Below are 23,944 nucleotides of genomic sequence, written 5' to 3' on the forward strand. Positions count from 1 at the left end.
GGAAAACTAAAAGCTTATTATTAGATATACTTTCTTAAAATTATAATAAGTACCAAATGTTTAACTTAGTTACGCAGATTCTGCAGAAATTTTTTGATCTTTATTTTTCATTAGCAGCAAAAGTACCTGTAACAGTATCTGTCATCTTTAGACTTCCAAAGTTTCTAGACTGTGAACTGGGAAGCAGGTTCCAGTTTGATAAGTAAATTCAGTATCTTCTCTTTAGTTACTTATATGTAAAAATGGAAGGAAAGAAACCAAGTTATCTGCAGATCTAGAAAATCCAAAGTTATCTACCAGAAGTTCTAAGACTTCATTATTGTGGCCAGATACACAATTAATACACACAGATCAGTATCAGTTAATCAATTAATTAGTGCTCTAAAATAATCACTTAGAAAACATTTTTATAAAGATTTTATTATTTGAGAAAGAAAGCACAAATAGGGGCAGAGGGAAAGAGAGAAGCAGACTCACCACTGAACAGGGAGCCCAATATGGGGCTGGATCCCAGGACCCTGAGATCATGACCTGAGCCAAAGGAAAACACTAAACCAACTAAGCCACCCAGGAGCCCAGAAAAAAAAATTTTTTTTTTAATTAAGAAAACGCAACCTGTTTTATGGCTAAATAGATAGGTATACTATGTTTCTAAAATGCTTAATTTTTAACAAAAAACAAGTTGTCTGAAAATTATTTCATAAACCTAATATAATCCAAATAAAAATACCAGTTGAAGGATGGAGAAAAATATATAAGCAAAAATAGCCAAGAAAATTTTTAAGAAAGAGTAGGAAAGCATAACTTCTCCCTCCTTAGGTATGGGCTACACATAATAAGTTCCCTCCAAAGAGTACAAGATGGAAAGCTGGGGCTGGGGGTGGGGAGGACAGAGAGTAACTTTAGAGTGAGAAAACTGACAAGCGCTCAGTGAGGTGATCAAGGTCAACATCAGTATCATAAATCATGTTGGTAGTATTTGCTTTTGATATAATGTAATGAAAATTGCACTTTACATTGTGGTCTTCCTCCCAGTAGCCCATAAGCCCACTGTGATCATGAGAAAAACATCCAGATAATTTCCATCAGTGTCGGCATCCCACAAAATACCCAACAAGTACTCCTGTAAGCTGTCAAAGGGATCAAAACAAGGAAATTCTGAGAAATCACCATAGCCAAGAATAGCCTAAGGAGACATGACAACGAATGTGATATCCTTATTGGGATACTGGAATAGAAAAAGGGACATTAGGGGCGCCTGGGTGGCTCAGTTGGTTAAGCCGCTGCCTTCGGCTCGGGTCGTGATCTCGGGGTCCTGGGATCGAGTCTCACATCGGTCTCTCTGCTCAGCAGGGGGCCTGCTTCCCTTCCTCTCTCTGTGATCTCTTCCCTTCCTCTCTCCTACTGTGATCTCTCTCTGTCAAATAAATAAATAAAATCTTTAAAAAAAAAATGAAAAAGAAAAAGGGACATTAGGTAAAAGCTAAGTGTATTAATCTCCTAGGGCTACCATAACAAAAGTCCACAGACGAGGTGGCTTAAACAATAGAAATTTATTTTCTCACAGTTTTGGAGGCTAGAAGTCTAAGATGAAAATGTCAGCAGGGTTGAGTTCTTTTTTTTATTTTTTATTTTTTTTTAAAGATTTTATTTATTTGACAGAGATCACAAGTAGGCAGAGAGGGAGGCAGAGAGAGAGAGGAAGTGAAGCAGGCTCCCTGCCAAGCAGAGAGCCCAATGTGGTGCTCCATCCCAGGACCCTGGGATCATGACCTAAGTCGAAGGCAGAGGCCTTAACCCACTGAGCCACCCAGGCGCCCCAGCAGGGTTGATTTCTAATGAGACCTCTTTCCTTGGCTTGCAGATAGCCGCCTTCTTGTTCTGTTATCACATGGCCTTTTCTCTGTGTGCATATGCTCTTTGTGGTTCTTCCTCTTCTTTTAGGAACATTAGTTCTCTTTGGATTAAGGCACACTTTTATGACCTCATGTAATCGTTTTTTAATTGAGGTATAATTAGCATATAACATTGGTTTCAGATGTGTGACATAATTATTCAACATTCGTATTGCAGAATGACATTTTATCTTAATTACCTCTATAAAGGCCATATCTCCAAAGACAGTCATATTGGGAGTTAGGTCTTCAACTTACGAATCTGGGGGGAACACAGTTTAGTCCATAAGACTAAGGAAATATAAATAATCTATGGATTTAATAACAAGGTATCAATATTGGTTCATTAAGTGTAACAAATGTACCATACTGACATGAGATGGTAATAATAGAGAAAATTGGTTTGCAGGTATAAGGGAACTCTCCATACTAACTGCTCAATTTTTCTATAAATCTAAACCTCTTAAAAAAACAGAATCTATTTTAAAATATAAACAAATTTTGAGAAATGTTGTTTAAGAGTAAGAAAGTAATGATCTTTCCCAGTCAGATGCCAAAATTATGAAAAGAGAACTGTAAAAGTGGTGTTGAAAATTTAGGTGGATAATTTACATGGTATTAATGTGAAGAAAGACTTAAGTATGACTTTAAGGACAGGCCACAAAGGAAGAGGCTGCTCACAATGACTATATAAAACTGTAAAGTTCTATATCAGAGGGTGGAAAGAAGGAAAGAAGGGTGGAGGGAGGAAGACAGGAAATAGTAAGTAAAACTCAACAGAAAAAAATAAAATCAAAGGACAAATGATAAGCTAGAAAAGCCATTTTGAATATATGTGATGAATATAGATTTATATTCTTAATATAGTAAAATTTCTCACAAATCCAAATGGATTTGTGGGCCAAGGATAGACACACATATCACAAAAGAAGAAAGACAGATAGCCAAAAACATGGGAGAAAAGGGAAAACAAAAGCTATTAAGGAAAATAAGGCACTTTGCCAATGAGGGTGTAAATTGATAAATCCTCTCCGGAGTGAAGTTGGACCATTCATATGAAATACCTTAAAAATGTACAAATCGTTGTCCTAAGAATTCTACTTCTGGGAATATATCCTAAACGTTAGTAAAGATTCTCTATTACAAATGATAGAAATATCTTAAACAAAAATGGGGACTCTATCAGCAAGGGAATCTTAAGAAGTAAAGCTAGGGCATGAGTAGACCAGAGAATTCAACCAGTATTCTCTTTTTTCTGTCTCCTGGCTCCATTTTCCTCTCAGTTGGCCTCATCCGTAGGCCAGGCTTCCCCTAGGGGGGTGCCAAAGATGGCCGTCAGAAGCTCTAGGATTATATTATGACCAACCTTAATGGTTCCAGGAAAAGTTCTGGAACCAATTCCGTTTGGCCTTTTCAAATTCAAATGCCCATGCCCTGATGTAATCACTGGTTATTCTGGGCAAGCCTATTACATGAGTCCCCATACTGGGACAAGGACAGCAGATGTCATTCTACTCCAACAACCTGGACTGAGAGTGGAGAGGGTCATTTCTGAAAGAAAAAGAATTATGCTACCAAAAGAAAGAATACTGTACCAGCCTTTCTTCCACAAAATTTCTACAAATAAGAAAATCCAAAATTCTCTTAATCACATAGATACTATTAGCAACATTTTGTTTATCAAGGTGAAAATCTGAACAAGCCTAAGAATCCTACAACATGAGGTTGATTGTAAATTATCTATAGGATAAACTCTTAGACAATTTTTTTTTTAGATTTTATTTATTTATTTGAGAGAAAGTATGAGCAGTGAGGAGGAGCAGAGGGAGAGGGAGAAGCATACTCTGTACTGAGCAGGGAGCCCAACCTAGGGCTAGATCCCAGGACCCTGAGATTATGGCTTGGGCTGAAGGCAGACCAATTAACCATTTGAGCCACTCAAGAACCCCCAAATACTGGAAAGCTAATTAAATGATACAGAAGTATAGTTATCCGGGGTCCCTGGGTGGCTCAGTAGGTTAAGTGTCTGCCTTTGGCTTGTGTCATGATCCCAGAGTCAGACGATTGAGCCCCATGTCTGGCTCCTTCTTCAGCAGGGAGTCTGCTCTCTCTACCCCTCCCCACCACTCATGCACACACACACACACGCACTCTCTCTCTCTCTCAAATAAATAAAATCTTTAAAAAAAGTTAAAAAGTAGAGTTATCCATGTAAAGATGATCGTGGTATAGTTGGGTATGAAATGCAAATTATACGACACCTGGGTGGCTCAGTGGGTTAAGGCCTCTGCCTTCAGCTCAGGTCATGATCTCAGGGTCCTGGGATCGAGCCCCACATCAGGCTCTCTGCTCAGCGGGGAGCCTGCTTCCTCCTCTCTCTCTCTGCCTACTGTGATCTCTGTCTGTCAAATAAATAAATAAAATCTTTAAAACAATGCAAATTATAAAATGTATAAAATATATGCATTATGATCCCTTTATTCACACACACACAAATATCCATATATGTATTATACATGCATATGTATTTATATATATATTCATATATTCATATTCAGAGAGATGCACAGGAAAAGTACAGGAAGTGATGTACCTGTATAAGTTTATAATAATTATTGATGAGCTATGGAATTACAGATGATTTTTTTTTTTAAGATTTTATTTATTTAGTGGGAGAGGGAGAAGCAGGCCTCCCACTAATCAGGGAGCCTGATGCGGGGCTCAGTCCCAGGACCCTGGGATCATGACCTGAGCTGAAGGCAGTTGCTTAACCAACTGAGCCACGGAGGCACCCAAGACTGGATATATTTTAAAATATACATACAAGCCTCCAAAGTAAGTAAGATCAAATAAGTTATGTGTGTATGACGGTGTACACAAAAACATCTGAAAAAGTCTATGCAGTATAATAAAATATTATGAAATATAACTTTATACAAGCACAGTTTATGTGTAGCACATATATACAAAATACAAAATAAAGTGAAATAATAAGTGTTGGACTTGGTGGAGGCATGATGTTTGAATCTCATTCTAATTATGTGACATAATTAGGGCGCATATCACAATCTCCTCTTCACAGATAAAGAAACAGGCCTGAAAAGCAATGTGACTTTCCTACAGTAGCATTTAGTGACTGAACTATAACTCAGGTCTTCCAACTGCAGTGCACAAAAGTTTCCATAGAAAGTGTCAGAGAACTCAAAAGTAAGGATACTGAAAGCCAGGTCAGTCAGAAGATTTTTATAAGGGATGGGAATTACACTTGGGCTTTGAAAGGATAGGGGACACAGACCAGTGGGAAGGGGGTGGTAGGACATTCCAGAGAAGTGACGTGGAAAGAGTATGCTGCAGGCCATCTATGATACAGAGCTGGGTGTGGTCCTTTCAAAGAATCAAATGTGGGCAAAACTTGAAAAATGTTTTGTCTTGCTGAAATTTTTCTTTAAAAACAAAAAGGGCTATTTTTGCTTTCAAATGCAAATCTCCTTTCCCTCAAAAGAAACCTTCAACCAGATCATTTAAGTTTCTCATCTGTAGTCCTGTAGAATAATAAACTTTAATAACTAGGAGTTATTTAGTTGGGTTTCTTAGGAATTCTAATCTAATAGAGAAATGAGAAGCTGTCAACACAGTATACTAAAGACAAATTATGAGGATGACAGTTTCACAAAGAATGGCAGGGCCTTTCAACCCAACTCAAGGGAGGCTGTCTGAGGACAATATATGTGTTTTGCCCCTACCTCAGATCTCAAAGACAAAGAGTACAAAAGACAAATGTCAATTCATAGGCAATTTAAGTGGCCATTTGAGGAAGATAAGTATTGGATTTTCGTAACATAAAATTAGTAGTGGTGGGAATACTTTGTTTTAGCTTTTTGAAATATTAACCTTTTCTCTGGTGTTGTGGAGTTTGAAAGTTACTGACCTAGAAAATGCAAGGGTTTATAAACGTAATAGCTAAATAATTCAGAATTATATATATTAATATTATTAAGGAGAATGGTAAAAAAAAAATTCAAAATTCTAGCCGAAGGTTTTAGAAGTAACCAGAAGTGACTGGTTACCCAGAAACAGTTATTAATTCATCAGAAATTTATTGAGAGTGTTCTTCTTGCCAAGCATTGGTGACTGGTGCTGGTGCAAAGGCAAGTAAAACTGAGGCAACTCCAGTTGCGGGAGCCTAAACTAGAGAAATGTACAGAAGAGGGCCTAACCCCACTAGAAAAAGAGGACAGGCCAGGAGAGGAATCAGGGACTGGTTCCCACAAGGGATGACACCTCAGCCAAGGCAAGGGAGAGAAATGTATCACCATAGAGAGGCAGGAAGCAGGCAGGAAAGTGCAGGTCTTGTTCAGGAAACTGCAAGTAATTCAGGATGTCTGGGGTATAAATGGGATCAGAGAAGGTGATACAGGACCTTGAAATCAAAAACCAAATTACAAAGTGCAAATAAGAAATTTGGGTTTCATTGTGTAGACAATGGGGAGCACCAAAGGATTTAGCACAGAAGAGTTTTCATGGCTAGATTTGCATTTTGAAAGATACATCTATAACAGAAAAGACCTGGATATCATCATCAACCACAGTGCACTCCTTACTAATTAGATGACTGATAGGAGACTGCCAAACAACCAACCTCCAAGGGGCAGGCTACGGGCACTTGGCTCTCCCGCTTTGGGACTCCAGCTGAAGGGGGTGTCCCAACCTAGCATCCTCATTTGAGGAAGTATAAGGTGAAACTGAGACTGAGATTCTAGACAGCGCTACTAAAGACAATAATGGGATAAAAATTTACAGTGAAAATTACTTTTTTTTTTTTTTAGCAAGTTTTCTTCTAAAAGAGAGGTATCTTTTCCCAAAGAGCCTCCTATGTTGCTCAAGACATTTGTGAAACTTCTCTTTTGGAATTGATTTAAAGGCCAGTCTGGGAACTAAACAAATAATCATTCTTGTCTCTTTATAGTTGGATTTTTAAAAAAAAAATTTAGTCCAAAATAAGCACTACCCAATCTGATTTTTTTTTTTAACTTATTCACTCTATTTAGCACTGAATTAACTTTCGAATTGTTCTTAAAGTTAAATCCATCTTCACATGATGAACATTTCTTACCTCTGAAGACATTTATTAGAGTACCTCACCAACTACTTACCAGCTACAGGTTTCTTGACCATGAATCTCACAAATTGCCTGTGCAGTGGGGGTGATGACAACATCTTTCCTGCCTCCCCCATACTACTACAACTGTGAAGATTATAGCAAACAACATGTGAAAGCTTTTTGTGGAGAGCTGTGTCCATAGATGCTCTTACTGTCACCTCACGCTTTGCAAGCAATCCCAGATGTGCATTTGTTCTGGTGTCTGTGTGTGCATCTCCCTAACAGACTGTTCGCTAAGATTGGCAGGGCCTGGGTCATATTTGGCTTGCGTCCCTGGTGTCTGACACAGGTTCTCACACATAATATGTCCTCAGATGTTTGTTGAGTGAAGAATTAAGTCCAGTTTCTTGCCTTATCTTCAAATGATATATAAGAAAAGGATAATACACTTGAGATTATTCAGTTAATGAGCTCAGAGGCCACTTATGCTTCTTCAAGTACCTGAGTAGTTCATCATTAGGAACTGGATGTTCATCTCTGAAGGGGCCAGAACAAATGGCTGATGAAATAAATCAATGTGAAAATGTAAAGATTCTTAAACTTCAGTGCTGTAGTCTTAAATTTGACTGTATTTTAAAGTCACCAGGAAAAAATTTTAATTACCAACTTAATTACCAATGCTGGGGCCCCATCCCAGCACAGTTAAATTAATATCTCTAGAGGTAGAAGCCTGGCATAGTTTTTAAAGCTACCCGAATGATTCTAACATACAGCCTGTGTTTGATGCAGGGCTCTAGGATTAGTCTATGTAAAACTGCTTTAAAAAGTATCTATCAAGGAGCACCTGCCATTCTCAGTCGGTGGGGCATGTGACTCTTGATCTCGGGGTCATGAGTGCAAGCCCCATGTTGCACACAGAGTTTACTTAATAAAAAAATTAAAAATAAAAAAAAAACCATCTAGTTTTACAGTAGGAACCATAGTCAGTAGAAAGGAAGATAAGGCATGCTTCCACTGAAGTCTATGAGTACAACCAGCCATTAAGTGATAGGAGGACAGTGGAAAAGCAGCAATCAGTATGTGCTGAGCTATGAGAGGTCATGAAAAGGTGGGCTTGTGCTGAGCATGAGACTTTGTGCAGACCTATTAGACATTTTAAAAGTTTATCACAAAAATAAAAGACGTTCCCTGCCCAAAAAAGGAGGCCAAGTGTTAGTTTAGCAGACCAGCTAGTACCAGCCAACAGGCCTGGCCAGTACAAAGGATCTGGGGGTTTTGCTTTACAATACAAATCACCATTCTCGGCGCTGGGAATACAATTATGGACAAGACTCAAACCGTCTCGAATAACTGATGGTCTGATCACAATTAAGTGGATAGCCAGTTACAAAAGGGTAAATGATGAAAGAAACAAAATAAGGTTGGTAAGATAGGAAGATGTAGTTGTTAGAGAGTTTTAAGGGTCTGGCTGAGATAGTTCAGTCTAATACAATAGTCAGTAATTCCTGGTCAAAGAAATATATTAGAAAGATTATTTTAGGGGCACCTGGCTGACTCAGTCAATAGAGCATGTACTCTCAATCTTGACGTTGTGAGTTCAGCCCTGTGTTGAGCGTGGAGCCACTTAATTTTTTAAAAACTTAATATTATTTTAGAACCTTTGCAGGATTGGAAGGAGAAATAGTACCGATGTAGAACAGTTAGAACACCGACCAAAGTCTAAGGATGGGGTGGTAAGTTCCTAAATTGGTGAGACTTGGGAAGGAGTAGTTTATAGATTTCCTGAGAAAAAGATGGCTATTTACAATAGAAGCATAAGTAATCTTGTGCTTATGCTTAATGCATTTTAGTCAGAAACAAATTTTTCTGGAATTCTATATTGTACTACTTACTGTATGTTTGAGAATAAGTACCTTTCTTGTGTTCTCCATTAATATCAATTGCTGTCATTTCTTAATCTATTTCACGATTTGGGAGAACTTTAAAAACTGAATGTCAGATTAGTGAGTTTAGTCAAGGTCCAGGTCCTTTTTGAACAATCAGTTGTTTACTTTGTTTATAATTTCATACAACCCCACGGGGGGGGGGGGCAAAAAACCTGTTCTACCAAATAACCTCTATGAAAATGTAAACCTCCATATTTCTGTAACACACTGAAGTCTGTGCTCTTATTTGAGAATCTGAGCTTATGTAAATTTTTTATTAAAGAGAACTGAAGTTTTTGTCTTTGCCTTCAAGTGAACCTTCTAAAATGTTCATATGTAAATGATCAGTGTGCAATTAATTCCAAAAAATTAACTGCTCTTGTTGGGCCAGTTCCATGACCAGACACAGAGTGAATAGTATTGAGTTATCGAGAGATACAGTATTGTAAATGACCAGACCGTATGTACTTGAGTTAAGTCTGTAGTATAAGTCTGCATGTGTATTCTCACAGGAGACTGTAAAATGTGGGCATGCTTTCAATTCATGCAGTCTGTGATTTATGGAGGCACATAGGTCAGGAGTTTATTATGCTGAAAATCATAATAACTGTTTTGTTCTGCTTTTTAAAATGAAGTGACCAAAGCATGTTGAAAGATAAATGGGTGAACCATTTGATTATGCTTTTATTTCTATTAAAGATTAAATATTATTGCTGAGTAACCAGCCATGCTAAGTATTATGATATTAAAGCTGAAGTAGTTTGTAAGCTGATAGCCCCTTCTTTCCTCTGGGTTTAGGTTTGTTATTAATCAAAATGTTGGACTTGTTTAGTGCAGTGGTGTATGAAACAAACAGTTGAAAAAGACAGCTACTTTAATTTACGGCTTTCTGTTTTTTTTCAAATTTGTAGGAAAATCTGTTTCTCTTTGTGGACTTTGTGCTGTTATTCACATGTTTAGAGTTCAATTCTTATACCAGAGCCAACTAAATCCAACGGTTGCAAGATACTCTCATGCGATAGAAAGGAGGAAGGTGCCGATAAGGTTTTAATTGACAAGTGCTGGTAAAGTCATTTTTGAAATGTGGGCAGTCCTAATAGAAATGGGTATTACCAAAAAATCCATCTGTATTTTTGGACAGAGAGAGCAATAATTTTTGAAATAGAAAATGTTTATATAGAAAGATATTAATAAGTTAAGGACAGTGGTTTTGTTTTTCACTATCAATACAGGAAAATTGAATAAAATTGTTTGAAAGGGTATGTTTTGAGCTACTTCCTGGTTTCAGCTTAGGTATCTGCACAAGGATCATTTGCTAAACACTTACTGAAATGCAGTGTAGGGCCTGTACTCCCCACAATGTGTGGTAAAAAACCTTCAAAAGGACATCCTGCCACCCTTCTAAACTTGTTCCTCAGAAGTGCAAATACACTTAAAATTCCTAAAAAATATACTCTGTGGGAAATGCAGAACTGATCGTAAGATGTGTCAAAGAAAAATACCACCTCTTATTACCTGAAACAAAAAGTTTAATTTATTACTTAAGTAAGGAAGAGCTATGCTTTTAGGTCCAGTCCCTGGGCAAAGTGGGTTGGAAATCTTTAACATAGAGTTTTGGGGTCAGAGATTATTTAGGGATTGACAGCCTCAGAAGCCCAATACCAACAAGAGACTGTCGGTGATTGGTTGGTTTCAGAAATATGATTAGTAAAGTCCACCACTGACTGATTAGCCAACTATCAAAAGCATAAGGCTCTCACTGACTAGTTGGTTTTCAAAGGTGTATTTACTGAACTGAGTTGTCACTGACATTTAGGTCTAGGCAGATCATCATTAATTGATTAAATCCAGTTCAATTATGTTTCAAAGTGGTTCTAGTTGTTCTTTGTTAACCATGAATGTAGAACAATCAGCCTTTTTCTAGGAATTGGGAGTTTTTTTATTCTCAGAAGCTAATACGTAAACACTGTAGGTAACTGAAAGCATAAGAAAATCAGACTTGAGGAATCCATTTAAATAACCAATGATCCTATGATGCATTTCCTTTTTCTTTCATACTTGTAGTTTCCAGGATTTTATTAATATCTCCAATTGAAAAGTTGTAATCAAAACCTATGAATACCCTATCTTCTTCCTCCCACAGAGAATCTACAGATTTGTCCTACTAAATTGTGTGATTATCCATGATAAAATTGATGCTATTTATTCTGTTACTGTAAACTTAATTCAGAGCTCTTTTTTCTATTTCTTCCATTAAATCTATCTGTGCATCTTAAAAGAAGATAGAAACAATTTAAAATGGAAACTAAGGAAGCATGGGCCACATTATCACCATTTCTGAAATTATCTATCAGCATGGTTTTTCCACTGTACTTGCTATGGTAAAGAAGTCACTATATTTTCTGATTTTCTTTTTTGTTGTTATTTCTTTTTTTTCCTTTTTTATATAGTTGCCATACAGTGTTATATTAGATTTAGGTGTACAACATAGTGATTCAATTATGTACACCTTATACCATGCTTACCATAAGTGTAGGTACCATGTCACCATGCAACACTATTACAATGTCGTTGACTATATTCCTTATGCTGGGCCTTTTATTTCCATGACTTATTCATTCCATAATGGGAAGCCTGTACATCCCACACCTCTTTACCCATTTGGCCCATCTTCCCACCCCTCTCCCCTCTGTTCCCAAAGATTGCTGTCTGTATTTATAGGTCTGATTCTGTTTGTTTGTTAATTGATTTGTTTGGCTTTTTAGATTGTACATCTAAGTGAAATAATATGGTATTTGTCGTTGACTTATTTCAGTAAACGTAATACCCTCTAGGTCCACCTAGAGGGTGCCATGTTGTAAATGGCAAGATCTCATCTGACGCCTTTTGTAAAAAAGGGTGTTTACTAAAGCAAGAGAAATATAAGAAGTCAGCAGTTCTGACAGGTGATAGGGCATTTTCATGTATTGAAATAAGTTATGAAATCTGATGCAAATAACAAATTATTAATAATAAAGTATTAAAATGTGCATGTGACTTACCTCATTTGGTAACTTAAAGTAAATTCTAGGTCATCTGTATAATAATATCACTTGTACTAATTGCATTCCAGTAAGCTCTTCTGGGATGGAAGGGGTGGGAATGGTAGTTAAGACTCAACTTGTCAGCCCTCAAGAACAGTAGCTAGTGAATGCTAAGTACCACTAATATTGTAAAATTTTATTTCTCTGCAAAATCTTTTCTTCAAAATGTAAATATATCCATGAGAGTTTATCACATAAGTAAATTTCACTCAGCATTTGTGCTACTGCAGGGAAAAGGGGTGGGAGGATTTGTGTTGGTACCTACTGCCCAAATCTCTGCTTGTTCAGGGGAAAGAAATTAATGTAATATTTGGGTTTCATGTGAAAGTTACAACGGGTGTATGGGGAGTGTTAATCCGATAGGCAATTTAGCTCTATCAGCTGTGATAAAAGTGTTGGGTATGCCCACTTTAAAATTGCTTAACTAACAAGTGGGAAAAGCCTTAGTAGTTTTGTTTATATTATCAAAACTGAACTTTTCTCTTTCCAGATTCATTCAACTGCCCTGAAATCTGGTCTTTGACTTCTCCATTTATTTCTGACACCTCCTAATGGCGGCAGCGCTAATCACTTACATATTTCCCTGCTGCTAAGGATAGCCAGCTTATGACCACTTATGATTCAAGCACATGTTGATACCTTAAGACCAGTAAGCATTTGATAAAGTGGGAAAGCAGGATGGTTAAATTTGTTGTAATCAACAGTAAGAGGAAGAAATTAGTCCATGGAGTTATGCCAAAGCTTAGTTTCCTTTTGCACGAAAAAAAAAATCATTTTTTTTTTTTTACCCTGCAACGCCCCAGAAAAGGCAGTCTTAATACCATCTGAACAAGAATTTTCTTAACACATTCCTGACTCTTGACCCCTTTAACTGCTGAAAACAAAAGGATCAGATAGGGCTGGTTTGTTGTCTGGAGTTCTGCCCCTCAACCCTGGCTAAGTGACTGTGCTCTTTAAAGGAAGTTGGCAAAATGCTCTCTGAGTTTAGTTGAAGGAACACTTCTGGGGAGAATTCCTTAACCTCCCATCAGGAAAGGACCTTCAAGTGAAGACTGATGCAAAGAGACTCATTACCAAAAGTACAAAGCAACAGAACAAACTCCAGACATGTTTTTCAAATTTAAGTGGTTTCCATGTGGTATAAGCACCAATAAACAATAAACCCATGTTGGTGTTCTGTGCCCTTATGGTTCATTATGCCAGGGACAGTATAGTATAAAATTTCTACTTTCTGTTCTCCTGCCAAAATCACTGAACCATCTCTCTCCCTCTTCAGGATGTCACATGTACTTCAGTTTGAGGATAAAACCAGAAAAGTGAAAGATGCAAGCATGCAAGATTCAGATACATTCGAAATCTATGATCCTCGGAATCCAGTGAATAAGAGAAGACGAGAAGAAAGCAAAAAGTTGATGAGAGAAAAAAAAGAAAGAAGATAAAACAACAGTAATGTTTAACTAGAACTAGCTAGAAATGTTCCTGTAATAAATGGCCTCATAACAGCCATTGTTCCCAACAGCATCACTTATAAGGGTGTGAAGAGAAGTATTTTCAAACCTGTTGTCTGGTTTTGAAGAACAGTTATCTTGTTATGTAAATCGTGGAATGATATAAGCAAATGTTTTTGTTTACCGATACATGCTTTTCCCCCATTTGAACTTTTATATTGCTAAATCTGAAATAAAATAACTTTACTGCCAGTTTACATGTTAACTATTTGTAGACTGTGGCAGCCTGTGTGTTATCTCTTTATCCTAAATATGTAAAGCCTTTGTTTTCAATATTTTTTTAATAAGAAGTTCTTGCAAGAAAGAGTATTTAAGGGAAACCTCCCTGGCATTCTGTTATCACATTACTGAACTTGGAATGTAATAAAAAAAAAAATACATAATATAAAGATTGATTTTTGTTGTTGTTCTGGATCTAAGTATCTAAAAATAGCCACATCAGTAAGACTCAGTAGCCCCATGCCATAATGCTTGAGGATTCCCCAAGGGAATATTCTCACCTTCATCTAAGCCAGCACCTGGGTTTTATAAGTATAATCAAGACATTAATACACTGAGTTATATCAGCCAAACTTTACTGCACACACTGGCTAATACAGGGCTACCAGTCTACTCCCCTGCCCTTCTCGGCATAGCAACAGCAGGAGAACATGCAGAGTTCCCATTCTAGCAAGAGAACTAACTCATAAAGAATTTAGCCTTGTTGAAAACCAATCATACCGGTTATTTACTATATATTATCTTTTTTTTACCCAGTTTTTCTAGAATCCGAATCCTCAAATTATACCACAGGCTGACTTTCAGTTACCTAATAAAACCTCACCAGCCACGTTTTTTTCAGATAGTGTCTCATTGACTCTCTTTTTTCCCAAATGTAATCCGACAGACTTTCTCTAGAGCACTTGTTCCCAAACTGTAGTCCCCAGTATTACACTGCAGTGGCAATAGTATCACTTGGAGACATGTTAGAAATGCAATATGTTGCCATACTCCCCACCACCACCACCCTACCTCCAGATTATTGAATCTGAAACTTCGAACCGAGAGGATTTTTTTTACACAGATTCCTGGCTTCGCTGCAGATGATTCAATCTTTGGAGCATGGCAATATCTAGTGAAATTAAAGATATGAATATCCATTTATCCAAAAATTCTAATCCCAGGTCTGTCTCCTAAAGAAATTCTCACACATTGCTCAAGGAGACCTGTACTAAGTATATATTGAAGCATCAACAAAAGAATGGATAACTAAGTTGTTGTATATCCATACTATGGAATACTATGTAGTGAAAATCAATAAGCAAGAGTTATATGTATGAGCTTATCTTAAAAATAATGTGAAGAAAGGGAACCATCTATATAAAAATTTAAAACATGCAACACAGCATTCTATTTTGTTTAATGATGTACACAATTAGCAAAAGTATAAAAACATGAATGAGAATAGTGATTACCTATGAAGAGGCAAAAGTAACATATAGGGGCTTCATTTGTGTTTGTAATGTTTCATTTCTTAAGGGAGATGTTAGGTACTCAAACTTCATTATATTCTCTCTATATTCTAGTATGCCTGAGATATTTCCTATTTTTTCCTTTATGATCATATCTAGAACCTGAGGTGAGAAGAGAGAAGGACTCCCAGTAGTAAAAAGAACACTTTCTTTTTTGCTTCAGAAATAGGAGAAAGTTTCAAAGAGGAGAGGGAGATGATAGTGGTATTCGAAGAAAACATCAACACCCTCCAAAGCAGGGTGATTAAACACAAACCCACGAAGATACAAGCCAGTGTTCAGAAGTGTGCCCAGTCTCCCCTCACCACAATATCAGCTGTTTTACAGATATTCACAATGCAAAATTATGTTTTCCAAATTCACAAAGTTTCTGTTAGTTATTCAGAAATACATTAGCACTGGATTTCTTTATACAGTATAATCCTATAGGTTTCTTTCTGTTTCTACTTGAATGTGTCCATCTTTAAGAACAGATGGGACCAAAGGCCTCCAGAGCACAAGCCAAAAGAATAGTATTTGTAGGTGTAAAAATATAACTGAGTGGCAAAATTAAACTCTCAAGTTGGTTGAATGCTCCTTATCCTGCTTGAACCATCAGGAGCAGAAAAATCTGAAATTCTACAGAGATTAGAATCCCACCTGAAAATTTCACCGTAATAATAAAATTCACTTAGAAATTAACTGCATCAAAGCAATAACAGTTTTTTAAAGCTTGAGAATATAGTTAAATAATCTATTAAATATGGTATTAAATGTGTTTATAATAAAATCTTTGGCATAGCAGAGGAATGTTTGGGTCCCCCCCCCAAAAAAAAATCAATTCAAAGACAAAAAATAAAAAACACAAGAAAATTAGGCTTTATAATTCATTCTAATTTTAAATTTATTTGTATTTACTTTCCTTTTCTGTGTCTTGCCTTAGGGATGTCACCCTGAAACAGTGAAGTCTATCAGCATTTCTTGTTGGTTGTCTATCACAATCCCGGACCTTCTGGAGACCAAAGAGAAAAGTGGGGGGCTGTGGGGGTAGGGAAGGAAAAAATGAAGCAAGATGGGATGGGGGGCACCTGGGTGGTTCAGTGGGTTAAGCCTCTGCCTTCAGTTCAGGTCATGATCTTGGGGTCCTGGGATCGAGCCCCCCATCAGGCTCCCTGCTCATCAGGGAACCTGCTTCCCTCTCTCTTTCTGCCTGCCTCTCTGCCTATTTGTGATCTCTGTCTGTCAAATAAATAAATAAAAACTTGAAAAAAAAAAAAAAACATGGGATTGGGAGGAAGACAAACCATAAGAGACTTTTAATCTCACAAAACAAATTGAGGATTGCTGGGGGTAGGGGGTGGTGTAGAGAAGGTGGTTGAGGTATGGACATTGGGGAGGGTATGTGATATAGTGAGTCCTGTGAAGTGTGTAAGCCTGATGATTCACAAACCTGTACCCCTGGGGCAAATAATATATGTTAATAAAAATAAATAACAATTAAAAAGAAAAGAAAAGCAACTCCTGGCAATTTTCTTCTCATTTTCTGACTAGCCATTTTTTCACTTTGGTTAAAGCTTTTGGCAAGGTGGAAGTTAAAACTTACTAGATCTCTCCTTTCTCAGTAGGTAATTGAAGTAAATGCAGATCTCTAGAATTTTTAATGGTATAATATAAAACACATATTGTTACATGCCTGAGCTTTCTTTAAACTCTGAAGCCACACAGTAATATATCTGCTGCATTTAAAAATGGGGACAGCATAGAACAAGGTCAGTAAAATGTGTGAGGTGAGTGGTTTGCTGCTGTTGTTTTTAGAACAAGTTCAATAAGCTACGGTGTCCTTATCAAACTACCAAGTTTCTTGATAGGATCTGACGTGTGAGGTACATAAACCTGTTCTGTTGTATCAGTGTGGCCTGTATGGAAAAGGTTAGATGAATGTAGAATATTGCCCAAACATGCTGTTTAATCTTGGTGATAACAAGGAAAAAAAAAAAATAGAGGTGTCAAGTGAGTTACCATTGAGAGTTGTATCAGCATAAGCAATTTGTATGTACGGGGTGTAAAGAAGTTGAGAGGGGTTACATTCTTTAACACTGTCATTCACAAAAAAAAAGAGGGGGTGGTCTGGCTCCTCTATGGCTTTGACTCTGTTCCAGTGACTTTATACAGTTTATCAGGTGCTACCACTTCTGCTTACTAGAAAGCAGGAAGTTTTCCTGCCACACATAAATTTTATCTTCTTGATTTACCTTTTTATGAAAAGAAGTGAAACAGAAGCCATATTTTAAAGAAATCCTTTCCAAGAAGAATTTGATGGAATTTTAATTCCAAGAACACCAAATCTAATGGAGATGGATATTAGAAGTCCCCTGCTTATAGAAAGAATATTCATTTATTCCCCCAAATCCCCTTCACCAAAGCCCTACAGGATATCTTTGTCACGGGTGCTAAGAATTTCATTAATCCCTGTGCAGAGTTATTTTCAGTGGTGTACTGGTAAAATGGAAAGAAACAAAAAGCCCTGATTTGTAGCATTTGCAGATTTCCATGGTGTAAATACCACAGCTGACTTCAAGCCACCAAAGGAAGCCCCAATATACAACTGGTTATTTTTCCCATTCTGTTTCACAGTGAGCTAAAAGCTTATATAGTAACTCTTGCACAGACACCAAAGAATTCACAAAAGCTTTTAAACTTTTTCCAAGAACACAATCTTCATGTGTATTTCTATTTTATGTGATTACTTCACGTAATTTGGTCAAGTTCTAAGTTCTAGTAACATCCGCATTCTATGTTTTTATGACCAGTTTGTATCTTTAGATTCTCTTTCAACAACATATTCCAAAGCCACTTGGCTCACGTTTATTTTTCCCTCTGCCTGTCATTTTTGCCTCAGTCATATGTCCAACTCAAGAAGCAACCACATCTCACAGAAAAAAAGTAGGGGGGAGGAAGTAAGGAAATATAATTATAGTTCTTTGACTTATTTTTTGTAAATGATAACATACCAATTCATCATTTAATTTTTTTAAAGGTATTTTGAGCTGGGAACAGAGAATCCTACCTGAAGAGAAAAGACTGGCTTCTAATTAAAATGCAGACAGGAGTCTGATCTCTCTCCACATCCGCTGGAAATTATTCCTTTAAGGTTAGATCATGGTATTAATTCATGTTACTTATTCAGCAAAAACAACTTCTAGAGGCTTTCTCCTCAGCACCAGTCACAAAGAAGGTATTCTTGGTCTTTTAGGAAATTATAGCCTCTCATCTTCATGATGCCAAAAATAGATAATTGTTGCTAAAGTTCTGATACTTTTTATTATTTAAAATAGTTTCGAGAGCAGGAAACTCTTAAGTGAGTTTCCCATTTTTTTCTGCATTTAATCTAGTTGGAGGTTTAATATTCAAATTTTTAATTGAAGGGTATCATGTATAGAAAATAAATGACTAAAGTAGAACATATTTTATGGTTAGTTTTCAACAGTTATGAGTACACTTAAAATTTGTGAGTTTCCTCTTTTTTTTTTTTTTAAATGAACATATAGTGTATTATTTTCCCCCGGAGTACAGGTCTGTGATTCATCAGTCTTACACAATTCACAGCACTCACCATAGAACGTACCCTCCCCAGTGTCCATCACCCAACCAACATATCCCTCCCCAACCCAGCAATCCTCAGTTTGTTTTGTGATAATGGTTATATTTCAGTGTTCAGAATCCCTCAACGGTTCCCCCATTTAATTCAGAGTAAAAGCCCACATACTCACAGTAGCTACCAGACTCTAGATAACTGCCAGCCCTCTCCCATAACCTCTGATCTCTCTCATTATCCTCCCCGTGGTTCACTTTGTGCCAGCCACACTAACCTTCCTGCACTTCCTCAAATGAGCCAGGTGTGATTCTCCTCAGCGCTTCGTACTGAATGAGCCCTCCATCCGAAACACTCTCCTCAAGATGTCCAAATGAATATGGTGAGTGCTGTGAAGTGTGTAAGCCTGACGACTCACAGACCTGTACCCTTGGGGCAAATAACACATTATATGTTAATAAAAATCATTAATTTTTTTTTAAAAAATGTCCAAATGGCTAACTCCCTCGGCTCCATCAAGTTCATTCAAACGGCACTTTTTCAATGAAACCTACAGTTATCATTCTACTTTAAAATGCAACCCATCTCCTCCCCATGTGTTCAATCTTTCTAAATTTCCATCTCCCATTATATTCAACAATACAATAAACACCTAAGCACTTTGCTTTATTCATGTATCTAACTCTAGTAAGCAACCTCTGTAGCAGGGGCCCTTGTTATCATTACACAGATGAAGAAACTAAGCCTTACAGAGGTTTCTTACTTATTATTTATCATCTCATCTCCTACCCTTGAGTGCCTTACCTGAGGGCAAGAATTTTTGTCAGTCTACTTTACTATTATTCCACTGCCTAGAACCATGTTTAACAAATAGTAGACACTTAATAAATACTTGTTGAATGAATAAATCAAGCAGTACATTTTAAAAAGCATGCAATATAATGTTATTCCATATTTTATCATTTAATACCCCTACCATTTCACAGAGTTAGAACACTTCTACACTAAAAATGAAAGAAGGATTTAACCTCAGTTCAGGGACAGCACTAACAGTTGAATAAATTTAGCTTTAAAAAAAAAAAACCTTACTACATTGTCTTTTTCTCATTTTAACATAAGGCACTTTGTCTCAATGGACATTGATCCACAGACCAGTTTTGGGGAACCACATTTCTTTAAGGAAACACATTTCTACCCACATTCCCTGAGTACCTGCTCTTTTTTCCATTCGTTTTTGTTGTTTTTTTAAGATTTTATTTATTTGACAGAGAGAGAGATCACAAGTGGGCAGAGAGGCAGGCAGAGAGAGGGGGGAAGCAGGCTTCCTGCTGAGCAGAGAGCCCAATTCGGGGTTCGATCCCAGGACCCTGAGATCATGACCCGAGCCAAAGGAAGGGGCTTAACCCACTGAGCCACTCAGGTGTCCCTCCATTAGTTTTTTTTTTAATTTAAGTTCAACTAATGAATATATAGTGTACTATTTGTTTCAGAGGTAGAGTTGTGATTCATCGGTTTTATGTAATACCCAGTGCTCCTTACATCACGTGCCCCCCTTAATGTCTATCGCCCAGTTACCCTATTCCCCCAGTAACCCTCAGTTTGTTTCCTATGACTAACCTTGAAAAGACACTTAATCATAGGAGTACCTGCTATTTATAGAAAGTAATATCTAACGCCCGAGATTAGAAAGAACTGAGGGCCAACATGTAATGTGTAGAAAGTAAGACTATAAGATTTCAGAACTGCAACTGATTTAATGGGCAAATGATATAATCTCCTAATATCTGTTTTCTTTTCTCCCACATGGGAACAGTAACTGCTGCCTTTCCTACCTAGTTGACACAGTCAAAAGAAAGAATCGACAAGAAAACTGGGCTCTTACAAAGCTTATAATGATAACAGAAAAATTTAATGAATAATTTATGCCAAACACTCTTCAAGGCACTTTATCTATAGTAACTTGTTCAATCCTTATAAACAACTCTATAGAGTAAGCTCTATTATTATTTCCATTTTACAAATGAGGAAGAGATCTGAAGCTTAGAAAAGTTAAATAATTTGTCCAGGTCACACAGTAGAGGAGCTAGAATTCAAAACAAGAGTGTCTCCCAGAATTTCTGACCTTGATCACTAGGATACCATGCTTCTCATTCCATAAGCCAGATTGTTTTATGGTATAGGTTATACTGATCTACAGAGTTTATAATCTAGTGAGGCAAAGGGGGACGACAATTCCCAAAAATAAAATACAACAGTGATTTCATTTGAAATTAATTATGTATGTAAAAATGCTGGTATGAACCAAAATTTCAGTTTGGTGGCATTAATCTAGAATTGCTTTATGGCAGAGGCAATTTTGACCATAATTTGGAAGGAAGGGAGAACATGGCATCAAGAAGACAGGTCATGCTTCATTCAGGTGGAGAGGACACTGTGCAGACAAGCTATTAAGATAAATGCAGGAGACAGCAATGTGTCTACATAATGCCAAAACATCTGGTCGATTCAGTTAAAAAAAAATTTCTATCAATGTAGTGAATTTCTTCAGTCAATCCAGATGTTTGGCATCTTGTAGACAAAACATCCAGATGATTAACTGAAGATTTGACAGAGTTGACTGGATTAAGCAGATGTTATAGCATTGTATAGACATGGTGTCAGGACATTTGCTTGGCTGGAGTGGAGTCCAGCTGTAAAGGAGATAATGGCCCAGGCAATGAAGGGGACTTTGGAGCAGAGGACCTGGAGCTCAGATTTGATGCAACTGGGAGCTGCTGGAGGAGGAGTGTGATGGAAATGATGCTTCAGGAAGAGGATTCTAACAACTCTGTGAATTTAAAAAAAAAAAAAAAATGGTGAGAGGAAAAGTTGTAGACAGGAAAGAGGATGTTAGGAGAGTGCAGGTGTGTGTGAGGTAATTAGAGCTTGGACCAGAATCAGGCTTGGGAAAGCAACAGGAAGGAGAGGATCTGAAAAACATTACAGAAAAAGAACAGGAAGTCATGATGGCTAGACAAGGGAGTGAAACTGCACATCACCCTAAGGTTAGAAGTGCCGAGGCCTGGGAAAACAGCTGCCTTCAGCCTCAACACAGTAGTAAAGCAAGAGGGGATCCCCAAGAGACTCGTTCCCTCAACCTCTATTTCAGAGGCCATAACCAGGCCCATAGGCAGAGGGAACTTGAATGACAAACAATCTCTCATCCTCAAATGTTTATGAGCCACCTACACTGATTTCCCTTCAAGTCCAATTTCATTAAAGGATTGAGAATGCTGAATTCAAGTTGTCAGGTAGACATGATTTCAGTGAAAAGCCTAAAAAGATGGTATTTTAATGGTATTTGCTTTCATATAGCATATAATGTAAACTTAAGATATATATGGGTATGAGTAAATTAGATGAATTGAGATTATGAAATTTACACAATACATATATCACTTGACAGACATTCTAAAAGCCTATTAACACAAATTAATGGCTGAATCCAAGAAGGTACAATATATTTTTTTAAATCCTTAATTTATGAAACTTTGGAATATTCAACCCTTGGTTTAGATATTTTGCAGATTTTTTTTAAATTCCTAGTATCTTACTTGATAAGAATCAAGTTTATAAGCAGACACAAATTCAAAACTGTTAGATTCAAACTATGCTAGTTGTATAATAGCTTGCTCATGTATATTAAAAAAATATTCTAAATATCCACACAATTCGGGATTTTACAAAGTTGCAGTTTCAAATATTTACTGCCCCAGGCTTATCAGACTACACACCCAGGTTTTCTTTAACTACTTCCTTGTTCATTTCAACAGAGAAAGAACCTTCCATAGAAGTTAATCTCTCTTTGTTCATGGTTTGATACAAAACTGAGAATCAATCTCTTATCTCTCTCTTTCTTCCCCTCTCCTCTAACCAGAGGAATAAAACAGAATGTTAGATCATAAATGTATGAACGTGTTTCAAAATCACCCTGGAGGAGGCAGGGGGTCAGGACACTTGTTAAAATCAGTTTCCCAGGTCTGAGAAATGACGGGTCCATTGATCTGAGGTAGGATCCCAAGAAGCTACTGTTTTTTGCTTGATTCTTAACAAGTTCTCCCAACTAATGCTGATGTCTATTTACTGAAAATTGTACTTAGATGTGCTGTCCTAAAGCAGAAAGGTTGAGAATGGAAAACAACTATTGGACATGTGAATCCAAAATGGTTAAAACAGATCTAAATTTTCTTTTCTTAACCCAAGAAATCACATCCCTCATTATTCCTTTATGTAATAAGCTCCTAGGTAAATTCATTTGTCCTTTGAGGAGCAGAATTTCCCACAGAAACAACATAAAGTCAAGTACACCTGTGCAATCAACCTGAGCAGTCTAGAAGGCAAGGAGGGCAGCTTGTCTGTTCTCAGTTCACAGCACTTCCCACTAGAGCCCTTCCTGAACACAATGTTTACATGATAGGGAAATGTAACAAACGATCTGGGTAAATCTCTCTAGTGCTCCAAGGCTAAGTGAGTCACTTATTTATCAAATAGGAAAAAAAAAAAGCAGTTGAGTTCACTGAAACAATGGGTAATTTATCCAGGTATTTAATACAGTTTTTTAAGATTGTATTTATTTATTTGACAGACAGAGATCACAAGTAGGCAGAGAGGCAGGCAGAGAGAGAGGAGCAAGCAGGCTCCCTGCTGAGCAGAGAGCCCAATGCAGGTGATCCCAGGATCCTGGGATCATGACCTGAGCTGAAGGCAGAGGCTTTACAGGCTCCTCCAGGTATTTAAATATAACCTTCCCATTTTATAAGAAATACCTTGAAATAAGTAGATAGCTAATTAATTATGCAAAAGGTAAATCAGTGAAATGTTCCCCATCAAAACATCAAGATTAGAGTGTTTGTTCTTTACATATAATCTCTCAGGTGCCATTTTTTTTGGCAGCATCAACTATACTATTGTACAAGAAAGATTAACAGATTTTTTTTCAGTACTATAACTCCATTTGCCTTAAAATCAACTCATTCTCTTAAATCTTCTTCCAAGGATATATGGCAGAAGGTAAATTGGGAGAATTTTGTTAGAAATCATCATTACCTAAGGTGTCACAATTGAAAGTCAACTTTACTTTTTATGCGCTTCAAAATGATGCTTTTTAAACACATCAAGGATATTACAAATAAGCCAAGTGGTTTGGACTTCAGCAGCGATTCTTTCCCACTGATCCATTCTCCTGCCACTTTCAAATCTCATCTAGCAACCACAGAAAATGATCTCATGTCCAAGTGGGAGAGAGTCAGGACAGGATAAGATTGCAAAAGAAAATGTTCACAAATTTTCAAAACACAGAAAACACCTGCAT

General features: G+C 37.1%; 1 protein-coding gene across 1 annotated transcript in view; it reads left to right on the plus strand.

The window, feature by feature from the left end:
- The window catches only part of CWC27 (CWC27 spliceosome associated cyclophilin), a 196,709-nt gene extending 182,790 nt beyond the window's left edge, over positions 1–13,919 (plus strand). The window contains exon 14 of the mRNA XM_059417954.1: positions 13,281–13,919. Coding sequence (XP_059273937.1) covers positions 13,281–13,443 — 163 coding nt within the window. The 3' untranslated portion in view covers positions 13,444–13,919. The remainder of the gene's footprint in view (positions 1–13,280) is intronic.
- The last annotated feature ends 10,025 nt before the right edge of the window (positions 13,920–23,944 follow it).

The sequence above is a fragment of the Mustela nigripes genome, chromosome 12, assembly GCF_022355385.1.
Source record: "Mustela nigripes isolate SB6536 chromosome 12, MUSNIG.SB6536, whole genome shotgun sequence".
NCBI lineage: Eukaryota > Metazoa > Chordata > Mammalia > Carnivora > Mustelidae > Mustela > Mustela nigripes.